The following is an 11,478-nucleotide window of genomic DNA, read 5'->3' on the forward strand; positions in this document are numbered from 1 at the left end:
CCATAGTGAAGACGTAGACTCAGGTTTTCTGGGTCTCTATGTTTTTGGTTGGACAAATTTCTCAATTTCTTTCGTAGGTTTTTGCGTTCTTCATCAAACCACTTGTCATTCTTGTTCATTGTCTAAGGTCTTGATATGTTTAGATTTGATAGGGAAGCTGAGAGGTCAAATATATTGTTTAGATTTGATAGGGAAGCTGAGAGGTCAAATATACAGATTAGATTTGACAGGGAAGCTGAGAGGTCAAATATACTGTTTTAGATTTGATAGGGAAGCTGAGAGGTCAAATATACTGTTTTAGATTTGATAGGGAAGCTGAGAGGTCAAATATACTGATTAGATTAGATAGGGAAGCTGAGAGGTCAAATATACTGTTTTGATTTGATAGGGAAGCTGAGAGGTCAAATATACTGTTTAGATTTGATAGGGAAGCTGAGAGGTCAAATATACTGTTTTAGATTTGATAGGGAAGCTGAGAGGTCAAATATACTGTTTTAGATTTGATAGGGAAGCTGAGAGGTCAAATATACTGATTAGATTAGATAGGGAAGCTGAGAGGTCAAATATACTGATTAGATTAGATAGGGAAGCTGAGAGGTCAAATATACTGTTTTAGATTTGATAGGGAAGCTGAGAGGTCAAATATACTGTTTTAGATTTGATAGGGAAGCTGAGAGGTCAAATATACTGTTTTAGATTTGATAGGGAAGCTGAGAGGTCAAATATACTGTTTTAGATTTGATAGGGAAGCTGAGAGGTCAAATATACTGTTTAGATTAGATAGGGAAGCTGAGAGGTCAAATATACTGTTTTGATTTGATAGGGAAGCTGAGAGGTCAAATATACTGTTTTAGATTTGATAGGGAAGCTCAGAGGTCAAATATACTGTTTAGATTTGATAGGGAAGCTGAGAGGTCAAATATACTGATTAGATTTAATAGGGAAGCTGAGAGGTCAAATATACTGTTTTAGATTTGATAGGGAAGCTGAGAGGTCAAATATACTGTTTTAGATTTGATAGGGAAGCTCAGAGGTCAAATATACTGTTTAGATTTGATAGGGAAGCTGAGAGGTCAAATATACTGATTAGATTTAATAGGGAAGCTGAGAGGTCAAATATACTGTTTTAGATTTTCTACTGCCATGTTTACACCTCCATTATAGCAGTGCAACTTTTTGTCCAGGAAGTTGTGATCTGATAGGGGTGTCAGTGGACTGATCAGGAAGACCACAGCCAGCCAGCCAGGTGTAATCTGTCTTTCTCTTTACAGATCAGGAAGACCACAGCCAGCCAGGTGTAATCTGTCTTTCTCTTTACAGATCAGGAAGACCACAGCCAGCCAGGTGTAATCTGTCTTTCTCTTTACAGCTCAGGAAGACCACAGCCAGCCAGGTGTAATCTGTCTTTCTCTTTACAGATCAGGAAGACCACAGCCAGCCAGGTGTAATCTGTCTCTCTCTTTACAGATCAGGAAGACCACAGCCAGCCAGGTGTAATCTGTCTTTCTCTTTACAGATCAGGAAGACCACAGCCAGCCAGGTGTAATCTCTCTTTCTCTTTACAGATCAGGAAGACCACAGCCAGCCAGGTGTAATCTGTCTTTCTCTTTACAGATCAGGAAGACCACAGCCAGCCAGGTGTAATCTGTCTTTCTCTTTACAGATCAGGAAGACCACAGCCAGCCAGGTGTAATCTCTCTTTCTTTCTCTTTACAGATCAGGAAGACCACAGCCAGCCAGGTGTAATCTGTCTTTCTCTTTACAGATCAGGAAGACCACAGCCAGCCAGGTGTAATCTGTCTTTCTCTTTACAGATCAGGAAGACCACAGCCAGCCAGGTGTAATCTCTCTTTCTCTTTACAGATCAGGAAGACCACAGCCAGCCAGGTGTAATCTCTCTCTCTCTTTACAGATCAGGAAGACCACAGCCAGCCAGGTGTAATCTGTCTTTCTCTTTACAGATCAGGAAGACCACAGCCAACCAGGTGTAATCTGTCTTTCTCTTTACAGATCAGGAATACCACAGCCAGCCAGGTGTAATCTGTCTTTCTCTTTACAGATCAGGAAGACCACAGCCAGCCAGCCAGGTGTAATCTGTCTTTCTCTTTACAGATCAGGAAGACCACAGCCAGCCAGCCAGGTGTAATCTGTCTTTCTCTTTACAGATCAGGAAGACCACAGCCAGCCAGGTGTAATCTCTCTCTCTCTTTACAGATCAGGAAGACCACAGCCAGCCAGGTGTAATCTCTCTCTCTCTTTACAGATCAGGAAGACCACAGCCAGCCAGCCAGGTGTAATCTCTCTTTCTCTTTACAGATCAGGAAGACCACAGCCAGCCAGCCAGGTGTAATCTGTCTTTCTCTTTACAGATCAGGAAGACCACAGCCAGCCAGGTGTAATCTGTCTTTCTCTTTACAGATCAGGAAGACCACAGCCAGCCAGGTGTAATCTGTCTTTCTCTTTACTGATCAGGAAGACCACAGCCAGCCAGGTGTAATCTGTCTTTCTCTTTACAGATCAGGAAGACCACAGCCAGCCAACCAGGTGTAATCTCTCTTTCTCTTTACAGATCAGGAAGACCACAGCCAGCCAGGTATAATCTCTCTTTCTCTTTACAGATCAGGAAGACCACAGCCAGCCAGGTGTAATCTGTCTTTCTCTTTACAGATCAGGAAGACCACAGCCAGCCAGGTATAATCTCTCTTTCTCTTTACAGATCAGGAAGACCACAGCCAGCCAGGTGTAATCTGTCTTTCTTTCTCTTTACAGATCAGGAAGACCACAGCCAACCAGGTGTAATCTGTCTTTCTCTTTACAGATCAGGAAGACCACAGCCAGCCAGGTGTAATCTCTCTTTCTCTTTACAGATCAGGAAGACCACAGCCAGCCAGGTGTAATCTCTCTCTCTCTTTACAGATCAGGAAGACCACAGCCAGCCAGGTGTAATCTCTCTCTCTCTTTACAGATCAGGAAGACCACAGCCAGCCAGGTGTAATCTGTCTTTCTCTTTACAGATCAGGAAGACCACAGCCAGCCAGGTGTAATCTGTCTTTCTCTTTACAGATCAGGAAGACCACAGCCAGCCAGGTGTAATCTCTCTTTCTCTTTACAGATCAGGAAGACCACAGCCAACCAGGTGTAATCTCTCTTTCTTTCTCTTTACAGATCAGGAAGACCACAGCCAATCAGGTGTAATCTCTCTCTCTCTTTACAGATCAGGAAGACCACAGCCAGCCAGGTGTAATCTCTCTCTCTCTTTACAGATCAGGAAGACCACAGCCAGCCAGGTATAATCTGTCTTTCTCTTTACAGATCAGGAAGACCACAGCCAGCCAGGTGTAATCTGTCTTTCTCTTTACAGATCAGGAAGACCACAGCCAGCCAGGTGTAATCTCTCTCTCTCTTTACAGATCAGGAAGACCACAGCCAGCCAGGTGTAATCTCTCTTTCTCTTTACAGATCAGGAAGACCACAGCCAGCCAGGTATAATCTGTCTTTCTCTTTACAGATCAGGAAGACCACAGCCAGCCAGGTGTAATCTGTCTTTCTCTTTACAGATCAGGAAGACCACAGCCAGCCAGGTGTAATCTCTCTCTCTCTTTACAGATCAGGAAGACCACAGCCAGCCAGGTGTAATCTCTCTCTCTCTTTACAGATCAGGAAGACCACAGCCAGCCAGGTGTAATCTGTCTTTCTCTTTACAGATCAGGAAGACCACAGCCAGCCAGGTGTACGAGATGCTGCTGACCTACGACGATGTCATCGACCCTGACGTGATGGATGATGTCATGACGTCGCTGAGTGACACCAACTGGTCAGTGGAATCAGGAGACAGGAACTCAATTAGTCCATAGCGCTGCGTTACGATTCTCCCCCCTTCCCCAGGTGTGCATGTGCACACCCCCGGTCACTAAGTTAACATGGTGTAAGCCCCCCCCCCCCCTATCCTATGCTTTTAAATCCCAGAGAGGGACTGTACAAATGCACACTTTAGGAAACGTGGAGAATTGGGATGCAGACTTTGTAACAGGTGTTTGGGTGCAGGGTTTTAAGGACAGACCCTGGAACAGGTCTTTGAGTGCAGGGTTTTAAGGACAGACCCTGGAACAGGTGCAGGGTTTTAAGGACAGACCCTGGAACAGGTCTTTGAGTGCAGGGTTTTAAGGACAGACCCTGGAACAGGTCTTTGAGTGCAGGGTTTTAAGGACAGACCCTGGAACAGGTGCAGGGTTTTAAGGACAGACCCTGGAACAGGTGCAGGGTTTTAAGGACAGACCCTGGAACAGGTGCAGGGTTTTAAGGTCATGAACTAGAAAAGGAAAACCCCTTATTTCGTGGAAAGGGTTTTAACAAGAAAGGAGCAGTGGACAGACTAGTTTATCTCCTGCTGGGACTGCTGTTAATGTATTAAACTACTAAAGACCATTTCCAGAGAATGAGGCTGTTCCCTTTTCTACGAACTGCTCATTGGTCACAGTGTTTTCTAGAGGAGTCAGTCCTACTGTAAGGTCAGTCTTACTGTAGGGTCGGTCCTACTTTAGGGTCGGTCCTACTGTAGGGTCAGTGTTACTGTAGGGTCAGTGTTACTGTAGGGTCAGTCCTACTGTTAGGTCAGTGTTACTGTAGGGTCGGTGCTACTGTAGGGTCGGTGCTACTGTAGGGTCGGTGTTACTGTAGGGTCGGTCCTACTGTAGGGTCGGTCCTACTGTAGGGTAGGTCCTACTGTAAGGTCGGTCCTACTGTAGGGTCGGTGCTACTTTAGGGTCGGTCTTACTGTAGGGTCGGTCCTACTGTAGGGTCGGTCCTACTGTAGGGTCGGTCCTACTGTAGGGTCGGTCCTACTGTAGGGTCGGTGCTACTGTAGTAGGGTCGGTGCTACTGTAGTAGGGTCGGTGCTACTGTAGGGTCGGTGCTACTGTAGGGTCGGTGCTACTGTAGGGTCGGTGCTACTGTAGGGTCGGTGCTACTGTAGGGTCGGTCCTACTGTAGGGTCGGTGCTACTGTAGGGTCGGTGCTACTGTAGGGTCGGTGCTACTGTAGGGTCGGTGCTACTGTAGGGTCGGTCTTACTGTAGGGTCAGTGTTACTGTAGGGTCGGTCCTACTGTAGGGTCAGTGTTACTGTAGGGTCAGTCCTACTGTAGGGTCAGTTCTACTGTAGGTTCGGTCCTGCAGGGTCAGTCCTACTGTAAGGTCAGTCTGTCATCTTCACGTTGTCCTCTCTGTATCCTCTGGTTTTAGGGAGGAGGACGTCGCCACGGTGAGGACCCACAGAAACCAGCTCTGTGATTGGCTAGGAGTACAGAAGCCCCAGCTCGTTGCCAAGGTAACCATTTTGAGAACTGCTAATCAAAAAATCGTCGGTGTGTTTTTTTGCGCGTCGTGTGGATGGATGAATGAATCAATGATTGAATACTTTATTAGTCTAAAGGAATCAGATGTCTGGTCCTTTATGCCGGAAGTCAGGTGCTGCTGCAGGTTGCAGAATAACATTCATATCAGGGTTGTGATATAAAGAGGCTTGTCTGTCTGTTAGTGAGGTTGACTGTTCCTCATTAGACCCAGATGCTTGCCTTTCCTCTGCCTGCCAAACCTTGATTCACTTGACTATGGAACTAGTCGAGAACGAGGTCTGCTCCGATAAGAGAGAACCTTTCAAAGATATGACCTTCGACTATTTATCAGAGTAAGGACTTGATTTAGTTTGTCTATGAAAATAAACGACAATATTAGCTACTTTTAGCTCCTTGACACTCAATATTGTACTTATTCTCGTTGTTCTTTTTTTAACTCTCTGTTTTGTTCCATAGGGTCCTGTCCAGTAGGCCCGGGGGAAACTATTCTCAGTAGGAACTGTAGCACAGGATCCTTCAGGATGGCATTCTGTGTGACGCATCACAAAGTACAGCTGCACTTCTAAAAGGTCACAGCCTTCAGTGATGTTCCAAGACCCACACACTTTGCTACAGTACATTCTAATTGGAATGCTAGTATGGTCATGAAATGTATGGTAGTCTGGGTTCATCTGTCTGTCTGTCTGTCTCTGTCTGTCTGTCTGTCTGTCTGTCTGTCTGTCTGTCTGTCTGTCTGTCTGTCTGTCTGTCTGTCTGTCTCTGTCTCTGTCTCTGTCTCTGTCTCTGTGTCTCTGTGTCTCTGAAACAATCTGTCAATAAACAAACAGAAGCTGCATCATGATTTTCCCGTTTCCAATTTATTAACTTTTTTTAGAGAGGAAAAGAGAAACACTGTCATGACAAACTTAAGGAGAGAGAGACCAGGAGAATAGGACGAGGAATGAGAGAGAGAGAGAGAGAGAGGGAGAACAAGAATATAGGAGATAACAAGAATATAGGAGAGAACAAGAATATAGGATGAGGAATGAAAGAGAGAGAGGAGGGAGAACAAGAATATAGGAGAGAACAAGAATATAGGATGAGGAATGAAAGAGAGAGAGGAGGGAGAACAAGAATATAGGAAGAGGAATGAAAGAGAGAGAGGAGGGAGAACAAGAATATAGGAGAGAACAAGAATATAGGAAGAGGAATGAAAGAGAGAGAGGAGGGAGAACAAGAATATAGGAGAGAACAAGAATATAGGACGAGAAATGAAAGAGAGAGAGGAGGGAGAACAAGAATATAGGATGAGGAATGAAAGAGAGAGGAGGGAGAACAAGAATATAGGATGAGAAATGAAAGAGAGAGAACAAGAATATAGGATGAGGAATGAAAGAGAGAGAACAAGAATATAGGATGAGGAATGAAAGAGAGAGAACAAGAATATAGGATGAGGAATGAAAGAGAGAGAACAAGAATATAGGATGAGGAATGAAAGAGAGAGAACAAGAATATAGGATGAGGAATGAAAGAGAGAGAACAAGAATATAGGATGAGAAATGAAAGAGAGAGAACAAGAATATAGGATGAGGAATGAAAGAGAGAGAACAAGAATATAGGATGAGGAATGAAAGAGAGAGAACAAGAATATAGGATGAGGAATGAAAGAGAGAACAAGAATATAGGATGAGAAATCAAAGAGAGAGAACAAGAATATAGGATGAGGAATGAAAGAGCGAGGAGGGAGAACAAGATTATAGGATGAGTAGGGAGGGAGGGAGAGAGAACAAGAATATAGGACTAGGAATGAAAGAGAGAGGACAAGAATATAGGACGAGGAGGGAGGGAGGGAGAGAGAGGACAAGAATATAGGACGAGGAGGGAGGGAGAGAGAACAAGAATATAGGACTAGGAATGAAAGAGAGAGGACAAGAATATAGGACGAGGAGGGAGGGAGGGAGAGAGAGGAGATCCTAATAAAAAGAAAGTCTTTCAGCAGCCTTGCATTTCTGAGATAGCAGGGTGAGAGGGAATTTGCCCGTCAGCACATTTGATAGTGAGAATCTCTTCCCCCCCCCCCCCCCCCCTTCTCTCCCACCCTGTCTCCTCTCCTCTGACATGCTACACATTCCGTAGTAGAGCAGTGATAATACCCCTTAAATACCCATTAAATCTGTACCTTATGTCATCCAATCTGAGCCTGGCCAGCTGTAGACATGAGGAGTTTTCCCTCTGCTTATAGTTTCAACTGACAGGGACATGGAGTTTTCCCTCTGCCTATAGTTTCAACTGACAGGGACATGGAGTTTTCCCTCTCCTTATAGTTTCAACTGACAGGGACATGGAGTTTTCCCTCTGTGCTTATAGTTTCAACTGACAGGGACATGGAGTTTTCCCTCTCCTTATAGTTTCAACTGACAGGGACATGGAGTTTTCCCTCTGTGCTTATAGTTTCAACTGACAGGGACATGGAGTTTTCCCTCTCCTTATAGTTTCAACTGACAGGGACATGGAGTTTTCCCTCTGCTTATAGTTTCAACTGACAGGGACATGGAGTTTTCCCTCTGCTTATAGTTTCAACTGACAGGGACATGGAGTTTTCCCTCTGTGCTTATAGTTTCAACTGACAGGGACATGGAGTTTTCCCTCTGTGCTTATAGTTTCAACTGACAGGGACATGGAGTTTTCCCTCTGTGCTTATAGTTTCAACTGACAGGGACATGGAGTTTTCCCTCTCATAGTTTCAACTGACAGGGACATGGAGTTTTCCCTCTGCTTATAGTTTCAACTGACAGGGACATGGAGTTTTCCCTCTGCTTATAGTTTCAACTGACAGGGACATGGAGTTTTCCCTCTCCTTATAGTTTCAACTGACAGGGACATGGAGTTTTCCCTCTCCTTATAGTTTCAACTGACAGGGACATGGAGTTTTCCCTCTCCTTATAGTTTCAACTGACAGGGACATGGAGTTTTCCCTCTCCTTATAGTTTCAACTGACAGGGACATGGAGTTTTCCCTCTCCTTATAGTTTCAACTGACAGGGACATGGAGTTTTCCCTCTGCTTATAGTTTCAACTGACAGGGACATGGAGTTTTCCCTCTCATAGTTTCAACTGACAGGGACATGGAGTTTTCCCTCTGCTTATAGTTTCAACTGACAGGGACATGGAGTTTTCCCTCTGCTTATAGTTTCAACTGACAGGGACATGGAGTTTTCCCTCTCCTTATAGTTTCAACTGACAGGGACATGGAGTTTTCCCTCTCCTTATAGTTTCAACTGACAGGGACATGGAGTTTTCCCTCTCCTTATAGTTTCAACTGACAGGGACATGGAGTTTTCCCTCTCCTTATAGTTTCAACTGACAGGGACATGGAGTTTTCCCTCTCCTTATAGTTTCAACTGACAGGGACATGGAGTTTTCCCTCTGCTTATAGTTTCAACTGACAGGGACATGGAGTTTTCCCTCTTCTTATAGTTTCAACTGACAGGGACATGGAGTTTTCCCTCTCCTTATAGTTTCAACTGACAGGGACATGGAGTTTTCCCTCTGCTTATAGTTTCAACTGACAGGGACATGGAGTTTTCCCTCTCCTTATAGTTTCAACTGACAGGGACATGGAGTTTTCCCTCTGCTTATAGTTTCAACTGACAGGGACATGGAGTTTTCCCTCTCATAGTTTCAACTGACAGGGACATGGAGTTTTCCCTCTGTGCTTAACTGACAGGGACATGGAGTTTTCCCTCTGCTTATAGTTTCAACTGACAGGGACATTGAAGAGCATGTGCACTACTAGCAAACGCAACAGCAGTTTATTGTTGTGACAGGCTGCTAGTTGTTTTTAACCCAGGTTTTCTATCTGTGGAAGTTACATCAACAAATCAGGCTCTGTTGTAGTGTGTGAAAGTAATTTAGAGGAGGGGGGGTGAGTGCCTTTGACTTTCATTCAGTCCATAGCTTGTATCTGCTGTGTTTTTGTCATTCAGTATCTAGGTACTTGTTGTGACAGGCTGCTAGTTGTTGTGTCTTTGAACGCTAGCTGTCCTTGTACGTAGCAATACAACAAACAGAGTGTTTCTTTGATTGTATTTGGGTTTTAGGACATTTTGTCAAAATATACACTGCTCATAAAAATAAAGGGAACACTAAAATAACACATCCTAGATCTGAATGAATGAAATATTCTTATTAAATACTGTTTTCTTTACATAGTTGAATGTGCTGACAACAAAATCACACAAAAATGATCAATGGAAATCTAAGTTATCAACCCATGGTCTGGATTTGGAGTCACACTCAAAATTAAAGTGGAAAACCACACTACAGGCTGATCCAACTTTGATGTAATGTCCTTAAAACAAGTCAAAATGAGGCTCAGTAGTGTGTGTGGCCTCCATGTGCCTGTATGACCTCTCTACAACGCCTGGGCATGCTCCTGATGAGGTGGCGGATGGTCTCCTGAGGGATCTCCTCCCAGACCTGGACTAAAGCATCCGCCAACTCCTGGACAGTCTGTGGTGCAATGTGGCGTTGGTGGATGGAGCGAGACATGATGTCCCAGATGTGCTCAATTGGATTCAGGTCTGGGGAACGGGAGGGCCAGTCCATAGCATCAATGCCTTCCTCTTGCAGGAACTGCTGACACACTCCAGCCACATGAGGTCTAGCATTGTCTTGCATTAGGAGGAACCCAGGACCAACCGCACCAGCATATGGTCTCACAAGGGGTCTGAGGATCTCATCTCGGTACCTAATGGCAATCAGGCTACCTCTGGCGAGCACATGGAGGGCTGTGCGGCCCCCCAAAGAAATGCCACCCCAAAACCATGACTGACCCACCGCCAAACCGGTCATGAAGGATGGAGGATGTTGCAGGCAGCAGAACGTTCTCCACGGCGTCTCCAGACTGTCACGTCTGTCACATGTGCTCAGTGTGCTCACTAAAGAAGTAGTCATTTTGTCTTTCGTTGTCAGTTTGGGTTCCACGCCTGTTTGCCCTGGTTAATTACGTCCTCTCTGCTTGGCCGGTAGAGGTCAGGGGTTAGACGGGATGACCTGTGACCTTCCTCTGGCCCCTCTGAGTAGTGTCAAGGGGGGGGGGGGGGTCTATGCTTGGTAGAACGTCAACATCCCAAGCCTTCAGTATAGAATATACCCAGTGGTGAGGATAATGGTCAGCTGTGGGTACAGCTGGGCTGGAAGGCATGTCTGGAAGTCTTCCACCCCTCCACCGTGTGTGTGTGTGTGTGTGTGTGTGTGTGTGTGTGTGTGTGTGTGTGTGTGTGTGTGTGTGTGTGTGTGTGTGCGTGTGCGTGTGCGTGCGTGCGTGCGTGCGTGCGTGCGTGTTTTTTTTCCCTGTGCAGCTCTACTTTCCCTGGGCTCAGCCATTCTCTCCCCAGCTGACTGTTCAGCTGTCACTAGCACTTGCCCTCTGACGAACTGTTGTCACACACACTAATGCTCCACAACACACACACTAATGCTCCACAACACACACACACTAATGCTCCACAACACACACGCACACACACTAATGCTCCACAACACAGACACTAATGCTCCACAACACACACACACTAATGCTCCACAACACACACACACTAATGCTCCACAACACACACGCACACACACTAATGCTCCACAACACAGACACTAATGCTCCACAACACACACACTAATGCTCCACAACACACACACACTAATGCTCCACAACACACACGCACACACACTAATGCTCCACAACACAGACACTAATGCTCCACAACACACACACACTAATGCTCCACAACACACACACACTAATGCTCTCCACACCACACACACACTACTGCCTAAACACCTAATGGTTACACATGGACACAACACCACCCACAGTGGTGTAAAGTACTTCAGTAAAAAATACTTTTAAGTACTACTTAAGTCGTTTTTGGGGGAATCTGTACTTTACAATTTATATTTTTGACAACTTTAACTTCACCACATTCCTAAAGAAAAGGATGTACTTTTTACTCCGTACATTTTCCCTGACACCCAAAAGTACTCGTTACATTTTGAATGCTTAGCAGAACAGGAAAATTATCCAATTTATGTAATTATCAACAGAACATCCCTGGTCATCTGTACTGCCTCTGCTCTAGCGGACTCACTA

General features: G+C 45.1%; 1 protein-coding gene across 1 annotated transcript in view; it reads left to right on the forward strand.

Annotated features, from left to right (window-relative positions):
- The window catches only part of LOC139365209 (tubulin folding cofactor D), a 125,173-nt gene extending 118,986 nt beyond the window's left edge, over window positions 1-6,187 (forward strand). Inside the window, exons 37-39 of the mRNA XM_071102684.1 lie at window positions 3,705-3,814; window positions 5,240-5,324; window positions 5,809-6,187. Coding sequence (XP_070958785.1) covers window positions 3,705-3,814; window positions 5,240-5,324; window positions 5,809-5,823 — 210 coding nt within the window. The 3' untranslated portion in view covers window positions 5,824-6,187. The remainder of the gene's footprint in view (window positions 1-3,704; window positions 3,815-5,239; window positions 5,325-5,808) is intronic.
- The last annotated feature ends 5,291 nt before the right edge of the window (window positions 6,188-11,478 follow it).

Source organism: Oncorhynchus clarkii, chromosome 13 (genome assembly GCF_045791955.1).
Source record: "Oncorhynchus clarkii lewisi isolate Uvic-CL-2024 chromosome 13, UVic_Ocla_1.0, whole genome shotgun sequence".
Taxonomy (NCBI): Eukaryota; Metazoa; Chordata; class Actinopteri; order Salmoniformes; family Salmonidae; genus Oncorhynchus; species Oncorhynchus clarkii.